At 33.5% G+C, this 23,877-nt stretch overlaps 3 protein-coding genes across 4 annotated transcripts; all 3 read left to right on the top strand.

Annotated features, from left to right (window-relative positions):
* On the top strand, positions 4,998 to 6,526 carry LOC107618673 (protein MARD1). Of its 2 annotated transcripts, none has more exons than XM_016320800.2 (2): positions 4,998 to 6,125; positions 6,189 to 6,526. In XM_016320800.2, exons 1-2 carry the CDS (start codon positions 5,539 to 5,541, stop codon positions 6,211 to 6,213), a joined length of 612 nt encoding a protein of 203 aa, XP_016176286.1. In that variant the 5' UTR covers positions 4,998 to 5,538; the 3' UTR covers positions 6,214 to 6,526. The 2 variants fall into 2 exon arrangements, with proteins under 2 accessions (XP_016176286.1, XP_016176285.1); XM_016320799.2 differs by having other exon boundaries at positions 5,012 to 6,125; positions 6,208 to 6,526.
* On the top strand, positions 8,083 to 12,070 carry LOC107618521 (folate-biopterin transporter 1, chloroplastic). The gene is made up of 9 exons (XM_016320615.2): positions 8,083 to 8,456; positions 8,815 to 9,053; positions 9,228 to 9,292; positions 9,400 to 9,562; positions 10,072 to 10,220; positions 10,314 to 10,568; positions 10,656 to 10,824; positions 10,924 to 11,016; positions 11,210 to 12,070. Exons 1-9 carry the CDS (start codon positions 8,228 to 8,230, stop codon positions 11,510 to 11,512), a joined length of 1,665 nt encoding a protein of 554 aa, XP_016176101.1. The 5' UTR covers positions 8,083 to 8,227; the 3' UTR covers positions 11,513 to 12,070.
* LOC107619521 lies at positions 22,290 to 23,280 on the top strand. The gene has a single exon (XM_016321816.2). The coding sequence runs from the start codon at positions 22,556 to 22,558 to the stop codon at positions 22,910 to 22,912; it is 357 nt and encodes a 118-aa protein (XP_016177302.1). The 5' UTR covers positions 22,290 to 22,555; the 3' UTR covers positions 22,913 to 23,280.

Below are 23,877 nucleotides of genomic sequence, written 5' to 3'. Positions count from 1 at the left end.
CATTTCTAGATTGGGTTTTCCGAACCAGAATCGAAGAGAAACAAAGTGAACGAAAACTGGTGCGCGTAGAAACGAGAAGTAGACCGAAAGGCCCCAAGAAGGGAAAGGCCCTCAACCCCCACAGCAGAATCTAAAGTCGTTGTTTACCTGCCGCAAGACCTATAAAAGAGATAGAACAGGGCACCTGCCCTAGGAATGGAAATTGAGTCACTGAGATCGGTACGGTACATAGCATAGGACCTCGGAAAGAACTTGTCTTCGTTCGAACTTGCTAGATTGCTTGCGTCTATGATCGTGCCAAAGGGCAGAGCTTTGTTTTAAGCACTTATTACTGGGTGAGCTAATACGAGTAGTTACAAATCGGATGCTACCAAAAAAGTGGATACGTGACATATATATAATCCCTTTGATATTTGGATCCTATGAGTTGTGTGGCTTGGGTTAACAATCAATTTTCATCTTTTTTTTCATAAGCAATTAAATCAAGGACTTGGCAATTGATCAAATGAAGAGAGATTGAATTACTAAGACTTTGAGATTCAATCACTTATAACTTGCCATGGATCTAACATTGCATGATCAAGAGAAAAAGGAGATTCATTAATTCAGGAAATTCTAGTATCTCCGATCCCTAATAACCTTTACCTATTAGCATTCCTTCACTCATATTCACTTGCTTTAATTTCTCCCTGATTGTTATTCCTTTATAATTCCTTTACATTCCAGTAATTTAATTTCCTTATCATTTATCTTCCAGCAAGTTAATCTTATTTTTTAGTCATTTACTTTTTGCTTTTTATATTTTTAGTCATTTAAATTTGTGTCATTGTAATTCACTCAACTCTCATTATTTTACTTATTCAACTAAAATAACTAATAGATTAAAGTTGCTTAATCAATCAATTCTTGTAGAATTGACCTCACTCTAAATGAATTGAATTATTATTTGATTACTGACTCAGTATATACATTTGCCAATGAAATATATTAATAAAATTGTGAAAGAGTAGGAAAAGTAAAGAAAAGAACTTTTATTGATTGTTGATTGATTGAATTGTACTGAAGTGACTAAATATATATAGAGCATTGTCCTATAAAAGATAAAAGCAAATAAAGATAAGATAAGAAGATAAGAACAACTAAAGATAAGATAAAGATAATAAAGACTAAAATTATAATTAAATTTATGTATTCTGTTGGGCTGAATTTGTGGGCTGTGAGACTTCTTTGTTGTTGTTATGGGCTAAGGTAGAAGAATGGTTTAATATGCCCCCGCAAGCTGGAGGATGAAAGATATCGAGAACTCCAAGCTTATTGACTAATCTAATGGTGGCAGGCTTGACAACAGGAGAGAAGGTTTCCAAGAAATCAACACCTTCAGTTTGGGTGAATCCTTTGGCCACAAGGCGAGCCTTATATCGATCGACTGAACCATCAGGCTTGCGTTTGATGCGATAGACCCATTTACAGCCAACCGGCTTAACACCTGTAGGACAATCAACAAGACGCCAAGTTTTGTTCAACTCAAGAGCATCCAACTCATCTTTCATAGCACTACGCCAATTGGGATGTTGATTGGCATCTTTAAAGAACTTTGGCTCAACGTCAGAATGTAGAGATAATAGAAACCTTTTATGTGAAGATGAAAGAGAAGAAAAAAACATGACTGAAGATAAAGGATACCTGCACTTTGAGGGAGATTGATTGGTAGAGGTGAGAGACGAATTGCAGTTAAGAAATATTTATGATTATGAATAGAATTTTGCCGAAACGGGCCCCAAATGTCAAAATGTAATAAATCAAAAATTGCATTAGCTTTATTAAAGTTTTGAGAAAATGAAAGTTTCTTCTGTTTAGAAAAATGACAAATATCACAAGTTTTATCATAATGCATAGAAATAAAAGGAAATTGCTTATGTAAATAATTAAGTCGTTGTTCAGAAAGATGACCCAAACGAAAATGCCATAACTCGGATGGTGTAATGGTTGATTTTGTTTTGATAGTATGAATGGAATGTGAAGTTGATGGGGTGGTGTTTGAAGAACAAAGATAATGAGTACTCGGATTAGGCAAAAACCCATTTTGATTTGATGAACTATTATCTCTATATTCTGAAGAGGGAGACTCGGTCTTTTTGAGAAGTGCTATGAGAGCTTGTTGTTGGGCAAGTGAGAGGTCCAAAATTGGGTTTGGATTCGGCTGATGGGTATGCCCTTCAACATGACCTAGGGCTGCCCTCTCATCATACACTGGAGGGGCGATTGAAGGAGTGGCGGCGGCGACAGCAACGGAGTGATGTGGACTACCAGAGTGACGTGGATGCCCTGGTGGGAACCTGTGTTTCGAATAACAGACTTCAATCGTGTGGCCACTACGACCGCAATGCGTACAGAACTTAGAGGAACCACCACGTCCCGCGCTGGAGGGAAAACCACCGCGACCCTTGCCGGAGGAAAAGCGACCGCGACCGCGACCTTGTGAGGGGTGCCGCGAATCGACGGCGGCAGTGATGGAACGTGGATCGTCTAGAATCCCAGCAGTAACTTGTAGCTGTCGTTCATGTTGGATGATCAATGCAAAAACTCTGGTTGCTGGAGGTAATTGGTCTAGGAGAAGTATTTGAGATCGCACCACCGAAAACCGTTCATCCAATCCCTTAAGAAAGCGAATTATAAAATCTTGTGATTTGTGAGATGTTGCTGGATATGAACAGACCGGGAGAGGGCGAGAACTGTCGAGTTCCTCCCAAAGAGACTTCAGTGATGTGTAGAACTCGGTGACAGACAGAGTGCCCTGCTTAAGTGCATAGATTTCTTCTTGCAACTCTTGCAACCGGAGAAGATCACTCTGAGCAAATCGTTCTTTCAAATCGGTCCAGACAGAGGAGGCAGTGGCAAAATAGAGGACACTTTGAGTTATAGAAGGGGACAAAGAATGGAATAACCAAGATAAGACCAAGTTGTTGCAACGTTCCCAAGCCGAGAAAAGAGGATCCCCAGGTAGAGGAGAGGAGATAGAACCAGTAAGAAATCCATATTTATTTTTGGAAATAATAGCCATAGTGAAGGATCTATTCCATGAATGGTAATTGTTTCCTGTGAGAACAGGGGTAACCAAGACTGAGGTAGGATTTTCGCTTGAATGAATATAATAGGGATTGGTTGTATCTTGAGTTAAATTGGAAGGTTGATTATTCATGGTAAGCGGGGGAGTTGAAGGAGTTTTAGGATCTGAATCGGTTGGTTTATCCATGGATATCAACAGAGCTCAAGAAGAGCTCTGATACCATAATAAAATTGTGAAAGAGTAGGAAAAGTAAAGAAAAGAACTTTTATTGATTGTTGATTGATTGAATTGTACTGAAGTGACTAAATATATATAGAGCATTGTCCTATAAAAGATAAAAGCAAATAAAGATAAGATAAGAAGATAAGAACAACTAAAGATAAGATAAAGATAATAAAGACTAAAATTATAATTAAATTTATGTATTCTGTTGGGTTGAATTTGTGGGCTGTGAGACTTCTTTGTTGTTGTCATGGGCTAAGGTAGAAGAATGGTTTAATATATATCAAATTTCGTATCAACAGCCTTACAGGAAGAATCCCAAAGATAATAGCTAGTACTCTAATTAACAACATACATTATCATAAAAGTAAAGTAAAAAAAATTATAATAATCGTAGGCAAATGATCAGTCTTTGTTGCCTAAGAGCAACAGGTAATATCGTAAAGGTTCCATTATTTAGTAGAATCATTCGAGAAATCCCCACCTAGCTAGTAGTGACCAACCATATGATTTGATATATAATAATGGAAAGCTATCATATCATTGCATCTTTTACTTTGTTTATGATTATCGATCGATGATAATGAATTATCATTTATGATATATTATACTAAAGCTTAGCAGGAAGATGAGATGAATTTAATTAAAAGAAGCAAACAACAAAAGATGCCAAATCAAGTTTGAAGTGGTGAGTGGTGACACGGATTCTGGGGTCCACCTATTGACCTCTTGAAGCTTGATGAAAGAAAGGAATTAAGGGGAAGCTATAGCTGGGGTCAGAGTGATGGGTTGGGAATGGTTCTACCGGCTTCGTGTTATGATGAACCATGATTAACCCTCTGCTGGCTACATGCCAAACTGGGTCTCATCGGGGTCCCCCTGCCCACATATATGTCTCAAGGAACTTAATTAGGGGTGAACACGGGTATTACCCGCCCAAACCCAAACAGAACCAATTAAATTGGTTCTGAAATTAAATTGGTTCTGAAATCAACGAGTAATCGAGTTCAATTCAAACCAAATCGATGGTTTTTGTTAGTGATTGATTTGAGTATCGGTTTTAGAAGTGCGGAATCCGAACCAACCCGCGAATCTAATGAGTTTAGTTTTTAATGTATTTGATATTTAACATGTTTGGATTATTTTTATTGATGTTACATGTTTATTATACTTGTTGAATTCAAAGTCATCGGGTACCCAATTACTCGAACCGAATCAATCTATTTTTAATCAGTTTGTTTTGGTTCGGATATATGTACAAAAAAATATAAATCCGAACCAAATCGAACTAATTACATTTTGATCGGTTCGATTCTAATTTTACTATAAATCCGAATTAAACCGACCCGTGCTCACTCCTAAACTTAATAAAGGAAATTATCAATAATATTATTAAAGACTATAATAAGTATACACTAAGATTAGTTACTAAAATCAGTTACTAATATAAATAATTATTTGGTGATTGATTTTAGTGTAAAAATAATATTTCTCTATTATTAAGGTGACGCAGGAAGGACAATGAGGCATACATGATGGGAATGGGATGCAATAGCTCTATGGAATGATGGCTCCGATCCGTGAACTCCCACTAGCTCAACAACAACCTTAGCTTGGCCCTACCAAAATCACTGTTTGAAACATGAATTTAAATATAAATTATTTTTGAGATCAAGCTAATAAGTGTGTTGTGTGTACAATGCTGAATACATATTATTGAGAGAGAGATAAAGATAGCCATTGCTAGCTGAGATTTTACAAAGAACCCACCAACGAACCAAACCGCTTTCTCTCTGCTCTGCCAATTTTTCAGGGGGTGCTCATGATGGAACATTGAACTAGTGCCCAAATAAACAGCCAGAAAGAAAAAGTCACCAACTTTGTGTTATAGGGACCAGTGGGTTTTTGGTGTTACTAGCAATAGCAAAGGTAATAATTTGCAAGTGTTGAAAGCGAGAAATAAAGGGTACCCAAAAGAAGGAACAAACTCACAAACTCTGCTCTCTCATGCTGTGATGCATGCACGTCTTCATCATCACCACTCACTCTAATTCTATTCTCTGATGGAGGTTACAGAGGTTTAAGCTAAGTTTTCTTCACCTTTCTGTACCAGTTTTTCAGTGAAGCTTTCGTCTTGCTTATTTAGTCATCGAATTCATGCTCACTCATTCATGCCAGTGTCTTGGTGATATAAAAGCAAGCTATGCTGAATCGTCCATAGCAACAACGTAACTAGCTAGCGATCAGTGATGGCAGATTCTGAGAAACAAAAGAAGCTCACATCATCATCCTCATCATCTTCCTTCTTCAGCTCTTTCACATCAAAGGGAGTGTTCCAAGAAACAGAGAGCATGATGATGAGCCCAACCTCCATACTTGACAGCAAGCCATTCTCGGGCTTCAAGAAGAACCCCTTTTGGTCAGAAACCAACAACAACAACAACAACAACAAGAACAACAAGAAGCGTTGTTGTTATTCTGAAAAGTTGGATTCAAAAGGCGTTGGTGTTGCCCTTCTTGATGAAACAGCAGAAGCAAGAATGGTGGTGTTTGGTTCACAGCTGAAGATTCAGATTCCTCCCTTACCACCAGAAGGTGAGAGGGTGTTCAAAGGGTGTGTATCTGCCACCGAGTTGGAACTGATGGAACTCTCTGAGGACTACACACGCGTGATTTGCCATGGTCCTAACCCAAGGACCACTCACATATTCGGTAACTGCATCATTCAGAGTACCCCTTCTGTTTCACCCAAGCTTGATCCTTCTCACTCTTTTCTCACTGTCTGCTTTCTCTGCAACAAGAATCTTGGGCATGGTAAAGACATCTACATGTACAGGTATGTGATATGTCTAATGCTGATTACAACTACTGCTTTAGTTTACTGTGCCAAGTGATTTAGTTATTCAATCCATGTTCAGGGGTGAGAGAGCATTTTGCAGCAATGAATGCCGTTACCAGGGGATGCTGATGGAGGAAGCTGAAGAGGCTGTTTATGGGACTTAGTTCCTCAACTCTCAACCATCAATAATAATCAACTTCCTCTTCCATTTTCAGTTTTAATTTCTAGGTTGAAACTATATATAGAAATTGTATCTGTAGAAAATAGAGTTGGGGGTTTGAATTAAAAAGTTAGAGGTTATTTTTGTTGAAATCATGAATTAGGGGATTGCTTGGCTTGCCACAATTTTTGTCCTTCAATTCAAATATGGTAGTGATGATTATTGTGTTATACTCTTATCTATGGCTTCACCTTACACTCTAGTCTCTGCTGTCTTTGTTTTATAAAGTATTCTACACACTACAGTAATAATAAGGTGAATAACAAACAATATGATCACTCACATATACAACCAATGACATCATCTTCGGTAGTTTCTTTTCTTTTCAAATTGTTTGGTACCTAGCTAGATTTATGGTGGATGTTTATTTCGCTAGAAAAAAATTATAGGATGAGAGATAGTTGTCATATTATTAAGCAATAAACATTTCTCATTTATGTAGTAGCATATAGTTAGATATTTATGTAAGGGGAGTACTAGGTAAACAATGATTATCTTAAGCAATATGAACAACTACCAATTAAATAAAAATACACTACACTTTAATTTAATGCTACTAATTAAATTTACTCTTTTAACCCTATTAATTTACATTGTTTACACATTGTTCAAAAATATTAACTACATGGTAATAAGTAGAGTAGGATAGGATTTGGAGCCGATCCTAATTCTACTTGTGTCTTGCAGGATGAGAATATTTCAACCCTAATTCTATCCGTTATTAATCTGTGGGTATTCGATCTTATCTGTGAGTTACAAAAAAGATGCAATATTATTATAAAAGTTGATGATAATTTAAAATATAACTGATTTTTATGTAAAAAAAATATTAAATTATTAATTAATCATCTTCTTCAATTAATGATTTTCTTTTAATGACTAAAGATCTTTTACATTTAGTGAGAGGTCTTTAATTCAACATTTACTTAAAATATATTTTTATATAAATATATAACATATACATATATAACATTAACATTATATCATCGCTTGAGAATATAGAACACTTGCATCAAGCTTTACGAGAGAATAGCTTACTTAGTTTTTTCTTTTTTTGTCAAGTGGATTGGACAGCCCCCAATCTTAGATATTACACCCATGTTTTACACACACAACACACTCATACACACTACCACAAGTATCATGGGTTCTTAAATCAACAACTAGCCCCAACTAGAATTTGAATCCGGATATAGCATCGTATAAGACGGATAGGTATACTAACTGTGCTGTACCTCAGCTGCAGCTTACTGAGTTTATTCAGTGGAATGATTCTGTGCCATTTTCTAAACAGACAAAAACTAACGTAAATTCGTAACAGGACCCGTTTTTGGTTGTTTAAAGAAAAAAACTAACGAAACAATAACTAGTAAAATATTAGTTACCTTCTTTTGTTAATTTCCTTTTCCCACCGGGGAGGTCAAGATAAATATAAAGCATAATCCTAAGTCTTATTTTTATTATTACTTATTTTCATTAACCGCATTATCCTTAAAGAGTTTACTAATGTTGGTCCAAAAATAAAATAAAATTAAGAAATATTAATGACTTAATATTTCTCTTTCATTAAATAATTGTTTATGCTGATTTGGACCTCTTTGTGACAGTGATTTCAAACCCATCTCACAACCGGTTATTTCTTTTCTTTCTCAAGCCCAAGAGACTTTGAACTAATAGAAGGCCCTAGAACATACCCTTATCTTCTTATCATATTCATGGGTTCATATCGAAACTGAACTGAACTCAAATGGAAAAGAAACCAACGAAGAATACTAATAGGGGAAAAAAAAAACAAAAAGAAAGAAAAAAACCGTCATGAACATCTTTGAAATTTGAACCTTAATTTAATTTAATTTAATTTAATTTAATACTGATAATAATGTCATCCGTATATATGTTATCTCTAATCCCCTTTTTGCCCTCCAAATTTCCCCTTTATTCCTTCACTTCTTTCTCCTCTTCCACACGCCCCGCTCATCCACCGCGATTCCGCCGGAGAACGCGTCGGAAACCCCCGGAGACTGAAATGTCCGTCACCGTTTCGAGGTCAGGGTCCTCTCTCCGCCTTGGCAGCGACGATGCCGAGTCTTTATTGGGTTCCCGAACTGGTAAGCTTCTTCCACCGCGAAATTTCTGATTATACTCTTTTTATTGTGGAAATTCAGGTTAAAGTTATTCCTTGGTTCGAAAAGTTTCCGCCTTACGAAATTCGAGCTAGATTTTAGTATATTTCATTGCTAATTGATGATAGCATAGTGAAAAGAGGGAAATTGATACTGTAGATAAAGTTTCTATGTGGTCGTTGAATACAGTTCTTAGTTCAACCATTTCTGCCAACCAATATTAGTATTTAGATTATGCTGAATTTTAAGGATTAGCTGACACTGATCGGTTGATTGCATTGTTATGATTGCTTGTTTTAATTAGTGTATTCTGCTTGTGCTTGTTTGTGCACGATTGATGCAGGTGCAGGAAAAGGGGATACATTAACAACCGAGACAGATCTGGAAGCTTGCTCCAATAGTAAAACAAGTGTTCCTAGAAAGAATAAATACCGTATGAGAAACATCACATTGTTTGGTGTAGACTTATCCCCGGATAACATCGCCGTCGCTATGGTATACTTTGTTCAAGGTGTTTTAGGCCTTGCAAGGCTGGCTGTCAACTTTTTTCTAAAGGATGATTTACATCTGGATCCTGCTGAGGTATGTCTTCTTAGTTGAAGGGGTGTAATCAATTAAGTTTGAGCCCTTGCTTGGATCAAATGTAGAAACAACACATGTATTTGCTTAAATTCTAATCTTTGTTGGAGGGTGGTGGGATTGAATCAGTTTTACATTAGTATTTGAAGGATCTAACAATTTCTATATATTCACTAGACAGCTGTGATTTCTGGTTTCTCTGCATTACCATGGCTCGTCAAACCTCTATACGGTTTTATTAGGTAAGTTCTAACTGCATCCTTATTTCCCTCCTACTTAAGTGGGCAATTCATTGTGTTTTCCTTTTTGTATATCTCCATGGAACTAAATCTGTTAATTTTGCTCGCAGTGATTCTGTCCCACTTTTTGGTTATCGAAGGAGGTCATACCTAGTTCTGTCTGGGTTGCTCGGTGCACTCTCATGGAGCTTGATGGCTACCATTGTTGACAGCAAATATGGCGCTGCTTTTTGCACACTTATTGGATCTCTTTCTGTTGCCTTCTCAGACGTGGTGAGTAATTCCTGCTTAGTGATTTAAAGGTACCTTTTGTGGATTATTTATTACTTAGGAAGAGTACTCCTTATTCTGCTGTAGTTATCTACACTTTGTATGTTCCTGTATCAATAGGTATATCATGGTAAAGGACTTTGGGGACAGGAGTAACAACACGAAAAATTGTTTAGTGGGATAATTTAGAACTTTATATGACCTTAACAAGCCAACTTAGCCCTTAAAAAGATTGTTTTTGAACCAGATTTATTAAAAATATAATGCGAACTTTGTCACTGTGCTTCAAGAACGGAAACTAACTAACAACTGTAGTCATACTGTTAGCTCTGTTAATGTGCTTCAGGAACAAATACAACGTCACATCTCATAAACCCACCATTTCAGTCTCTTCTGTCCCAATGTTAGAAGCATTTTAGTTTGTCTCTGGTATTTTGGCTTTAGTGTTTTAGCGTCTTCTATGAATTGAAATTTTCCGGAGAACTATGTCAGAAACTAAATTTATGCTTTAGGTTGTAGATTCAATGGTTGTGGAGAGGGCACGTGGTGAGTCACAAAGCACCTCGGGATCTCTTCAGTCTTTGTGTTGGGGTTCTTCAGCTTTTGGTGGAATTGTAAGCTCCTATTTCAGTGGGTCATTGGTGGATACTTATGGAGTAAGGTACTGAAAGAAGTGATTGAAGGCGCTTCTGTTTATTGATAGCAGTATACAATTTTTATTTTATGTTTTTCTAATAAGTATATAATGTTCCAGGTTTGTTTTTGGTGTGACAGCATTGCTTCCACTGATAACATCTGCAGTTGCGGTTCTTGTAAAAGAACAACCTATGCTCAGTACAGTAAGAGGGAATAGTCTTCCTTTTGCCAGTTCTGAGTTTTTGGAAAGTTCAAAGCAGAACATTATTCAGCTGTGGGGTACTGTACGACAGCCTGGTGTCCTTCTTCCCACATTGTTTATTTTCTTGTGGCAAGCAACTCCACAGTCTGACTCTGCAATGTTCTTCTTTACGTATGTAAATATGATCATTATCCTTTTGAACATTATCTGCACATGCCACTTTCTTTCATCTTGAATATTTTTTGTTACCCTTTTCAGCACGAATTCTCTTGGTTTTACCCCCGAGTTTTTAGGACGGGTAAAGCTTGTTACCTCCATCGCATCTTTGCTTGGTGTTGGACTTTATAACGGATTTCTGAAGAGTGTGCCTTTGCGTAAAATATTCCTTGCAACTACCATTTTTGGTTCAGCTCTTGGGATGACCCAGGTTACTTTTATATTTCAAGAAATCTTTATATGTTGTTAATCTGAATTTTTAGAATACTGTTCTAAATATCTATACGTTGTCTTTAACCTCTCTTGTCAGGTTCTCCTGGTCACTGGATTAAACCGGAAGTTTGGAATAAGTGATGAGTGGTTTGCAATTGGGGATTCATTAATTCTCACTGTTTTAAGTCAGGTTATCATTATCTTCATTCATTAATTAGTTCCTGTGTGTTTATTCAAATAATGAAGTTTCATAAGTTTCGAATTTCGATTGTCTTTCATTATTTGATCTGGAAATCTGTTCTACGACTGCAGCTGAAGTCTAATGTGGTTTAATGTAATTTTATATATTAAGGCTATTTGATCTTACTACTTGTGTATTTCAGGCTTCCTTCATGCCCGTTCTTGTTCTAGCAGCAAGGTTATGTCCTGAGGGAATGGAGGCGACCCTTTTTGCAACTCTGATGTCAGTATCTAACGGCGGGAGCGTTCTTGGGGGATTGATAGGGGCAGGCCTGACTCAAGTATTTGGAATTACCAAAGACAAATTTGATAACTTGGCATCTCTGATAATCATTTGCAACCTCAGCTCATTATTACCCTTGCCTCTTCTTGGCCTCCTCCCCGGGGATAATCCTGATGAAAATCTGAAGGACAATAATGCCGATGTCGAGATGAAGTCTAATTGATTCTCGCGGTGGTTGTTTGCCACTGGCTTTGTTCATACACGCATACACACCCGGAGTTTTGCATATAGCATGAGGATAAAGTTGCCACCCATATTCTCGTTTTGTTAGTTCACTCAGAACTAAACATGACTGATTTTGAGAGGGGAAAAAAATAGCATTTCAAGTTCCTTAATCACAATTCATATCACATTTCTTAACCAACCAACAAGTCTTCACTTCCGGTGCTGTGGAGTGGCACAGCAGTGCTTCTCAGTTCTCACGACAAAGCGAAATTTGCTTCAGAAGTATTATGGGGTACCTAGCCTTTTAATTCCTTGTAGCTTGTAGTGTTTCTGTAGGATTTTTATTTTTCCCCTATAAAGTGAAATTTGATTCACAACATGTGCTGTATATAGTGAGTAGTAATATCCCTGGCCGTGTGCTGATGCTTATTTAACGTTCTCAATGTCCAGAAAAAAACCCAAAAAAAAAGGGTGAAACAAATACTCTCTACATAAAAGGATTCTCTAAAAACGATGTATTGAAATTGAATTGGTCCGAGAGTTCAGAGTTCCTTAATTAAGTGCCCAGTTATCTTCATCTTCATGTAAAGTTAAGTTGATAATTCAGAGTTATTTAATAATAATTTAGTTAAACATATCAAATTATTTTATAGTTTTTAAATAATAACTTCACATGAATAAAATTATAGCATTAAACGTGAGTATTTATCTTTTCTGTTTTTGTTTCATTCCTACTGTAAAATTAAAATTTTTGTGTCGCCAAGAATTGGTTAAAACTTTTTAAAATTGTGTCCAACTGGTTGGTTGTTAATATATATGGCTTTCTTGCAACATTTTCTCGTCCATGTTCTCTTTCCTATATTAACACAGAACATATATAAAATAGGTGGAAATCAGTTGCAGTCGACTTCACTTGAAGTTGATATCTGAGAGACTAACGGCTACCTGAGTTTTCACCTATAAAATGAGATAAAATCTAGAGCCAAGGAACCAAATGGAAAATATTTATGGAATACGAACTGTTTCCTAATCCCCTATCCAAACAAACTTTAACAACCGTTATATATGTTATTCCGATTGAACAATAATACAATACAATGCACGATTTACACGAACTCTTAGACGGTATCCTTTTGTCGTGTTTATGTTATAATATGTTTGGTGAAAGATAAAAAGATGGCGAGGAATATGCACCCAACTTTGTGATGAAACAATAAGATGACAAAAAATAAAACAAAAGTAGATGAAATTGTATATCTAAAATGTGGAGAAGGAAGAGCGCACGTAGTTTTGGATATGACGGCTTTCATTGGTTCTCATGTGGCGGGTGGTGGATGTTACAGTCAGTGTTGCACTTGCACATGGTGGGTCTCATTCTGCTTTGTCATTCTCCACTCTCTCTTCACATCTTGGGTCCTACTTCCAAGCCATGCCATTCTTGCTTCAACATTATTCACATATGTGTTACCATTATCACCATCATTAGCCTAAACAAAATAATGCACTATCTTCTTGCAACATATATATTTACCATGCATGCATGGTGTTCTTCTAATTTCACAACTAGCATTGAGTCTCTGTCTCTGCATGCATGATCCTATTTTTATAGATTTTTATTCATCCATCTAATAGTGTTTTAATGACAATGTAATTTCATACACTCCACCATTTCAATCTGATAAATACAAATAGAATAAGGAAAAGTCTAGGGACCAGCAACTTTTGTATTTTCTGGCCAGCACTTAACCATCAAAACAAAAGTGAGTGATCTCCCAACATTAGATGTAATCTCACACCATTAAAAATACTATTGATGACCAATTGATGGTTACAAAACACTAAAATTGATGGCCCCTAGCATTCCTCATAGAATATATATAGATGAAAGAAAAAGGAAAATGTTATGGACAGAGAAAGTATCATATATAACATAAATTCTTATATATCATAAAGAAAAAGGCATTGCCTCTTTTTATTTTTTTTTTTATTCAAATTCAAAAGACCTCAATGAGATATATAACATGTTTAATATCCTTATTGATGGGGAAATGCCAGCTGTAGAAATCCCATCTTCTAGGTTTAGTCAAGTTGTTATAATGTGGCATTTATTTTCAGATTATTATTATTATTATTATTATTATTATTATTATTATTATTATTATTATTATTATTAGGTAAAAACTCAGGTGAAGTTGACTTCACATGAAGTTGATATCTGAGAGTTGTTAGATGAAAATTTAGTCAAATCAACCAAATCATTTAACGGTTCTTAAGTATCAACTTCACGTGAAGTCGAGTGCACCTGAGTTTCCACCTTATTATTATTATGCAACTGTATCATGGGCCAAAGGATTCTGATAATGCGTCAAATCATAAGAACTAATAATGCCACCAATACACAAGATAATATCTTCTTAGATCTTTTGAGTTTGTATACAGATAACGATGGATTCAATTTGAACTACATATATATACTATGTATGCATGAACAATTAAGCAAGCATTTCAGTTCTTCTCTATATAAATCAATTAACTACTATTAATTATGTCGTTACTTAGGTTGTTTCATGCAGCTTCGTTAGTTTATTTTACTTTTTAGGTATTGCCAGTTGAGATTCCTCACATATGATTGAATATGGTTACTAATACCCATAAATAATATTTCAGATAATAATTAGCGACAGATTGATAATAATAACAAAATGATCACGAATGCCCTAATAAAATACTTGTAGGTATGTGCCCCACTACTGATGAACCTTAAGAAAAGGAAAATAAATGTTCTGACTTAATTAATAGTTTCATCACCACCTAGATTTTTTGTCATTTCTTTATTGTTGTTTTCTACGGACTATTATTCACATTATATGTAAGATGCCCCCACTGCCCCCACATAATAAAGTAAATCAGTGATACACAGTTACAGAGCCAATAATGTCTAAAAGGTCATTTGGATTTTGTTCTCAATTCGATGAAGCTATTGGTTCAATAAATCTCATTGGTCAGTGAAAGATGATAACCGTTTTCGAAGACTTTTTCTTTAATTTAATGTCAGGAGTCTTGGCTTGCCACACAAGATTTTTTGAAAAATAAAATTAAGAGTAAAGTATTAAATTGACCTTTTATATTTTAACGTAATTTTGTTTTAGCTTTTAAAATTTAAAATATTTTATTTGAATAAAAAAAGGTTTTATTTAATTTTAATATAGTTTCATCGTGAGGTCAAAGTTGAATAATTAACAGAATGTCATACATAAAGCAGTATAAGAACAAGATCGATAATTTGAAAAATAAGTACAAGCTTCAGAGATATAAAATCAATCGTGAATGCAACGGTACATTTATTTGTCATTCTCTTTAGTTCTTTAAAAAATATTTCATTTAAATTGTAAGAAGAATGATAAATAAATGTATTCATGTAGGATATTCTATTATTTATTTAATTTTGATGACCTCACGGTGGAACTACATTAAAGTTAAATAAAATTTTTTTAGATTCAAATAGAATATTTTATATTTTAAAGACCAAAACAGAATTACGCCTAAACGTAAGGGACTAATTTAATATTTTATTCTAAAATTAAATATAATAAATATTATTTTTGGTCTTTATTTATTTGCTTAAAAAACAAAAAATTCTTTTACAATTCGAAAAATTTTAACCGATCTCCAACTATTCAATTAATTCGGTGGACTTTTAAATAAATGATCAAAGATAAAAAATAATACTTACTGAATAAAATAAAATAATTCAATGCACAAATATTTAGTATTAGTGCAGAGCTCAAAAAATAGTCTTATTATCTAGAGAGTGTAATATAAGAAATTTAATCTATAATTGCATTCGTAATCAATTTTACATTTAAACACGTAACATTAAAATCATACAAAAAATGAAAAATAAAAAAGGAAAACTGATAGAACATATAAATAATTTTTCTACATACATGCACCTTTGCTGTGGAGGTGGTTGATTGGTTGCTGCCTTTATAATTTTTGAGAGACAATAATAAGATTGCTAATGATGATAGGATTAGGCAGAGCCACAGATATTAATTAAAGTATAATGGTCATTGATTTGGAGTTTTGCAATGAATAATTATCATCTCCATCTAGCTATATGAAAAACTTAATTAATCAATTTCAATGAATGGCTTTCAAATATAGAGCGTGTTAAGATAACAATGATTAGTTCATAAGAATGAAATAGAAAGTATTGGTTAGCAAGTGCTAAATGATTGATTAAGCGATGATTAGTGGTTGAGTAGGGAAAACAAAAGAAGAATGTGTCCACATTAGGAAGGTAAGTGCCATGTGGGTTGCCATGTGAAGGCCATTAAATTTTTGAACTTCCAACAAATGCTTCAACATACTTCCAAACAAGTCCCATGTGAGAAATCATTGACTCATCAACTCTCAACAAAACACACACACATATATATAGGACTACAGCACATATCTAGGGAAATAGTCCACATAAAATGAGAAATAAAAATAACTTAATAATCCATATAAATTATTTTTTTTCAAAAAATATGGTACATGTATTTTTGTTTTTTTCTTGAAATATAAAAAATGATTTAATTTGGTGTCCAAATAAAAATGAATACTAATAACACAGATTCAATTCAATACAAAATGAGTTAGGGTAATGCCATGTGATGAATAATTTATATTAAGCAGCCAATCACATTTTCTTAGCTAGATTTTGTATGCACTATCGATATGCATCGGAGTAGGGCTGGCAATTTATACCCTACCCGCGGGTATCCAACTCAGTCCAACCCGTTCGGATAGGGTAGGCCACCCGACCTGCTGCGGGTAAGGTATGGTACGGTCTGTGTATGCCTACGGGTAGGGTAGGATACGGATTTAGGGTGTACCAACACATATTTTATTAAAAAATAAGTATATAGTGAAGAAAGTAAGAATTGAACTCATAACCTCACTTATGTAACGACTTACAATAAATGAACAACTACTAAACTAGTTAGTTAATTTATTAATTTAGAGCATTAGTTTTTTATTTTTTATGTTATTAATATGTATAAAATTTGAAATTGTTGAATTTTATATTTACTTTGAAAAAATTTGATATTTCTGTGGGTAGGGTAGGGTTAGGGTTGAGAGATTCTCAACTCGCAGGTAAGGTAGGATAAAATTTTAATAAAATTTTCAACTCGCGGGTAGGGTTAGGGTAGAGTCCAAACCCTACTCTACCCTACTCATTGCCAGCCCTAGATCGGAGAACAAATCATTTATCATTCGGAATTCTAAACTCAACAACAACAATGGGATAGTCTATTATCTGCCTTATAATATTTTTGTAAACACATTACTTCCATATTCACATAACCCTTAAAAGTGTTTAAGGGTTAGACTCACTTTTCCCTTTTGCATGAGGGATTTGAACATATCCACAATAATATTATTGGATCATATGGGACAACAAACAAGTAACAAAGCACACAAACAAAAAGCATAGAATATAAAACTTGTTGGGTTTTCGGAAAGGAATATATAATAATACAATTTAGATAAATGTAAAAGAAACCGACCATAGCCGCAAAATGTTCAATTCAAATGAATTGACAAAAGATGAAGTGCGTGATTGTATAAGTAATAATTACTTTAAATATTATAGGCTTGGAGTAATAATGAATAATGTAGTTTGCCATATAGAGTAAAATGGAGACATTAACAATTAAATTCCCTACAACCTTTAACCTTATCTAGTTGCATAAATTCTATCATAGATTTTGTGATGGCAGTGTTAATGGTGTAAGTAGCTTGTGACTCGAAAACATTACTTAGACACACCATTATGTAGTCCTTGTAGTTGTGCTACACCTACCAGACAAACTACCCCTTGTTTTGGAATCAATGAAATCGTCTTGGCTTCTTCTTTATGTGGACCAATTCATAATTTGGATGCTCCTCCCTCGCTTCTCAACAAAGTAACCAAACATTCGATCATATATGCAAACAAGCTTAATTAACTTGATTAATTATTTAATTTGCATGCTCCCATCCTTACTTTGGTTTCATCTCTAGATTACAGTTTCTTGATTGTAACATGTCTAAAAACGTTTTTTTATAAATATGTTTTTTAATACTTAAAATTTAACACATATAATCGATTAAATCGTGTTATTTTTGTCAAAATTAGACTAGACAAATTGATTTGACCGAAAAATGGTGAATCAAATTTTGAACTGGTATAAATTAATATTATTATTTTTTAAAAAATAATAATATTAATTTATACCAGTTCAAAATTTGATTCGCCATTTTTTCAGTTAAATCAATTTGTCTAACCTAATTTTGACAAAAATAACATGATTTAATTAATTATATATGTTAAATTTTAATTATTAAAAAATATTTTTAAAAAAAGACGTTTTAGAAATCTTTATTTGAGTGGCTCCTATCTATGATTTGTCTTCATTATGAAATACTAACTGTTCCAAAATGCTTAACTTTGTTGAGGGAAACTCATGTTCCATCTAATATATATTTTAATTTCTTGAAACTATGGATTCTGAATTATTAGCTTGATAATATATATAATACGTACAAGTAATATTATATGCATAATATTATACCCAAGCTTCTGTTAAACCTTTTTGTCACAAATACATATATATCTAGTAGAATAGTAGTTAAGGATTGGAACAATATATTTGGTTATCGAAAATATTTAATAACAAAAAAAATAGTAAAAAATAATCAAAATTTATCTTATTTAATATTTATTAATTATTTTTAAAATTAATAAATTAAAAATAAAGCAAATTTAACTTTTTTTTTTCTTTAACATTACCATTTTGTTATTACTGCACATCATGATGATATTATGTAATTCATATATAGTAATGGGATAATCATGGCTAAAGACTCACATGGACATTTATTTAATAATTTTGTTGTGTCCTTTTACAACGAATTTTTACTTGCTATTAGGTGCTCTCAATTGTGTCAACTAAAATTAATATATAATCCTACCAAGCTGAGACCCATCTAATAAAAAAAAATGTGATTCCATATCTTAGGCTTTGGACAACAAATGTGGTCCTAAAATTATTACCTAATATGTGGAATTATTTCTTTGAGAAGTTAGCCCTCTCAAATCTCAATTATGATTTATGATGCTTCTCATGTAATGAACCTAACTACTTTAATTTTTGTGGCTTAATAATGATCTGGCCCTTCATGATCAGATCACTCTCATTCTTTATATTCATCATTTCAATGTCAATGTGGTAATATTAAAACCCAAAGGTACTAGAATTTTCTAAAAAGATTTAGTGCTTAAGATCAATTAATGTAAATCGAAAATATTTGGTAACCAAAGAAAATCAGCCAAAAACAACTATACCTTGCCTTATTTAGCATTCATTAATTGTTGCGACAATTAATGAATGCTAAATATGCAAACATTAACGTAAGTGTAGCGTGATCGAAATAAAACTATTTTGATGAATTAGCGGTTATACATTTTTTAAAATTCTGTGAAGATTCTTTGTATGTTAAACATTTTGAAATTCTGTGAAATGTACATTAATTTCATTTTATGATCAAATTATTTTACTATCATTTGCATTGTTTATGGTTCTGCATATTTGGCGATTTTTTTTACTAACAAAGAAAAAATTAATGCACGTAAAACTAATACTCGTAAAAGAAGTAGATTTGACTCCCAGAGATTAGAATTCAAACCAATATTTTATGTTTTTGTTTTGATAACCATAATTAATGAATACTGATAGAAAAAAATATTGGTGTTTTGAGAAAGAAATGAAAATAATAAATGTTAAACCGAAGGTGAAAACTCAGGTGAAGTCGATTTCACGTGAAGTTGATATCTGAAGGCTGTTAGATGAAAATTTAGTCAAATCAGTCAAATTATCTAACGGCCCTCAAATATCAATTTCATGTAAAGTCGATTGCAATTGAATTTCCACCTAAATCGAAACTTATAGCGAAAAACTACAGAAACAGATATCTAGGTCACAGGGGAGGGGCTTCAAACATTGAATAGAACATGCACGTTCTGTGGTCCAATTAGGTACATCCTCTTCCAAGGTACACCAAAAACTGACTTTGACTTGATTTTATTTTGCAATAAAAACAAATGAAGGTTGTGAGATCATGAAAAGGGTGATTCTCCACGCGTCTCAAGCACTACTAAATTCTGACAAGTCCAAATCTATTTGCTTGTGAAATTAAGTCAACATTATTGGATACCACATTGCAGGTGAAAGCAACATCAAAGTAAGGAAGCTAAGCCATGCTTTCCCCCACACCACACACACATAACAATGTTTACATTAATTTTAGTTTTGTTAGAACTGCAAATGTGTAATCATAATAATAATTTTATTTTCAATGATGCTATGATATGGTCAGTGTGGCGTCATATAAAATTAAAAATGATCAAATATGGTGGATTAATAAGCTCATAATAAATTAGAATCATGTGATTAAATTGTGTTCCATGTGTCCATGTAGATCAATTTTAAAGGTTGATATATATCCACTTATCCAAAGATGAATAAATGGGACTAATTTGCTAAGACAAAAGGGCAATGTTGTGTGTTTTCCTTGTTGGGGAGAAATGCAACATTGCATGTAGGTTTTTCTGGTGACTAGAAATGAAACCCGTGACTTATTCACTTAATTAAAAGAAAAGAGAAATGGTTTTATTGGTAGAAACATACGTATCAAGCTAAGCTAGAGAGTAGATGTATTATTATTGCAACTTTGAACACCATACAAAAATCTAGCAGTGTTTAGTCAATTCATTTAATTTAGAGTAAATTATCGTTTTTGTCCCCAATATTTGGGGTAAGTTTTATTTATGTCCTTAACGTTTAAATCGTTCTATTTGTATCTTTAACGTTTATAAAAGTGATTCAATGTTATTCTACTATCAATTATGCTAACAAATTAGATTATTTTTTCAATTATTCTCACTTTGATATATTCATTCTCAATTAGGTTTCACTTGGATGTATTCGATTTTAATATTATACCCACTATTTGTGTTTATATTCAATTATGTCCCTATAAAAGTAAATTATGTAAATGTTGTAGGAATTAGTTTCAACATTTGATGAGCTATTTTCGGAGTAGATCATCGATTCTATCCTAGACATTTGTATTCTAACTGCAAGAAGAGATTTTTAAAACTCAAACTAAAGCGCTCATGATGTGTAATTAACAGCAGGATAACATTGAATCACTTTTACAAACGTTAGGGATACAAATAGAACGATTTAAACGTTAGAGACACAAATAGGATTTACCCCAAACGTTGGGGACAAAAACGATACTTTATTCTTTAATTTATTGTTTGTGTCATATTCAACTGTCAAATAATGTTAAAGTGATCAAATCATGGTTAATAGTTCTGTATAAAATTAGCTTTTGTATGCACTCATATATTATCAATACTTTTTAGCCTTATATAATTTATTGAAATACTTTAGGTGAGATATTTCAAAAGGAAAAATACAAATTAAAATCATGTATTAAAATCTTCAACAACAAAGCCACATTTTATTAAGCATGAATTGAATATAAGGTATTGTATTGAAATGTAAAAATTTGCATGCTATTATTTGATATATTAACTGGAGTTGATACGGTCAATAAAGGTTTGAATTACTATTTTTTGCTTGGTATTGATTGTGACTTTGTTACCTTAGCAAGCAAAGGTCCAAAGGGATCAAAAGGATCATTATGGCAAAAATCATTACTATATCACTCAGCATTCATGGCTATATGCATACCTTGCCATGTGCTTTGAGTTTCACTCGGTTTTTCTTTCCCTTTCGAGGAACATATAAATAGACCCTGCTAGCCAAGTCAAAATAGCCTTAAATGGATAGATTCAAGACATTTCAAATCTTATATATTAACCAAAAGAAGCACTTTAAAACGAAGTAATTAGAAGACTTACACCACCTATATATATTTAGTTATATATGCATAATCATGCTAGTGATTTTTTGATATGTTGATAAAGTAGAACTGCAAGTCATGAGTTTAACTTAACCTCATTAATTAAACTACCCAAAGTGAGAAGAAATATAGAAAATTAAGTAAAAATGTTAAAAGAAGAATCTAAGGCACACTTCCTTTGTGGCCCCACCCCGTTATACATACATTATTATAGAGGTATCAAGAAAGATTCCCCGGTTTTCTGGTTTAATAAACAAGAAGTACGATAATATATAAAAAAATATTATCTTTACACTAAAATTAAAATCAGTTATTAAGAAAAATGAATATTATTCTATATATTTTATACAAATGATTAGTTTATTATTTTAGACAAAAAGACAAATATATCTTTAACCTTTTAATTTGTAAACATTTAAATTTTTAAAAATTTAAAAATACATTTAAGTTTTTGACTTTTTCAAAACTTAGATATTTAATATTAAATGTGCTTCTTGTTATTACATCTAATGGTGAAAAATCACTCACTTTTGTTTTGATGATTAAGTGCTGGCCAAAAAACACAAAAGTTGCTTGCCCCTAGACTTTTCTTTTTTTTAATATAGAAAAGTCTAGGGACCAACAACTTTGTTAAATTTTGGCCAGCATATAATCAGCAAAGAAAAGTGAGTCATTTGATGAAATTTCACACTAATCTCATACCATTAAAACCATCATTAATGACTATTTAATGGCTACAAATCACAAAAATTACTGCCCTAGCATTCCTCTCTTAATATTTTATGTAGAAGTAGCATAATTGAATGGGGTATGAATAAGAGGATTAAAGAATTGAGGAGTAGAAAGGTGGTGGTCCCCTCCGACCACCGTTGTCACATTTTCCACTGCTGATGTCCCTTAGAACATGGAGCAAATTATGCCATTCTCTCTCTCTCTCTCTAAACTCTAAAGCGCAGCACCATAATAAAAAGGCCTCATTGAACGAACAACAGACACTTCCTACTTGTTGAAGCAACACAAAAATCATGAAGTAAACAAACCAAACATAACAAACAAAACCCTTCACCCTACTCAGATGGAGATAGAATCAGTGAAATGCGAGTGTTGTGGGTTGAAAGAGGATTGCACGCAAGACTACATCACCCAAGTCAAGTCCAAGTTCGACGGCAAATGGCTCTGCGGCTTGTGCTCAGAAGCAGTCAGAGACGAAGTCAGCAGAGGCATCGATGAAGCTGTCAAAGCTCACATGTCATTCTGCCGCAAGTTCAAGTCCAACCCTGCCGTTAGAGTCGCCGACGGCATGCGGCAGATGCTCAGGAGAAGGTCCGGCGACTTGTCTACTTCTCCGGCATCCTCCGCCAAGAAGTATTCCATTTCCAGGTCAACCTCCACTTCTCAAGTCGGTGATTCTTCCACCTTCTCACTCTACTAAACAAACAGAGCACTCTGCATCTGCATGCACGCACGACAACAAAACAGAGCATGCTCTGTTTTCTTCTTTTTGTTGGAGTAATAATAATTCATATTTAGATTTTAGCATTTTCTGATTTTCATGTACAGTGGCTGTTATTTCAGATCATAGTTTGGTATTAATTATATTCCGCTAATCCTTCTATGTCATCGATCTCTTTAATTTGTTTTTGTGTTGATGGAAACGTACAACACCTGGGAACAAGTGAAGAAGAAGAAGAACAATTTTGATGCTTCTCGGTCCAATCAGTTTTTTCTTTTTTTGTGTCATATATTAATTAAGAAGCTGATTTGGGTGATTAAAAAACAAGGTATTGTGTCTCTGATGAAGTGGAAGGTTGGGTTTTCCCTAATTACTTTTCGTGTTTATTGCAGCTCCATTGATCCCTCTCTTTTTATTTATGTTAATTTAACAAAAACTTGTCTCACCAATTATTAGATGATTTATAGTAATCAATTAAATTTTTATCTAATAATTTGTAATTATTAATTTTATACGAAGTCAAAAGTCATTATTTTTAATTTATTGTCCACTCAGAAAATGGGAAACCATGAAATCATTCTTAGAGAGATAAAAAATAAGAGAAATGCTATTTATACACCAAAATCAGATGTATTTGTGTATAAATATATGTGTAATTTAATTTATTTTTAATGTGTATTTATATTCTAACATATATTTTATATTGTTGGCTGAGTTTAGTGGCTGATTTTAGTATACACGTAGCAAAATCCAAAAAATAAATACTTTTTTGCCTAGATATATTATTTCCTTTTCTTTTTTCTCGAAACAACCGAGGGAACTAAGCTAACCTGTTTTCCATGTTAAGTGAGATTCAATTTAACCAAGAGTAAGTATATTGTTAGGTTTATGATGTAATTTATAACCATTCTATTCTCCCTACTTCCTAACCTTTGAAAAAGAGA

The sequence above is a fragment of the Arachis ipaensis genome, chromosome B09, assembly GCF_000816755.2.
Source record: "Arachis ipaensis cultivar K30076 chromosome B09, Araip1.1, whole genome shotgun sequence".
In the NCBI taxonomy this organism is placed as follows: Eukaryota; Viridiplantae; Streptophyta; class Magnoliopsida; order Fabales; family Fabaceae; genus Arachis; species Arachis ipaensis.
The sequence above is the reverse complement of the archived record's forward strand: the minus strand, read 5'-3'. Positions and strand labels throughout refer to the sequence as shown.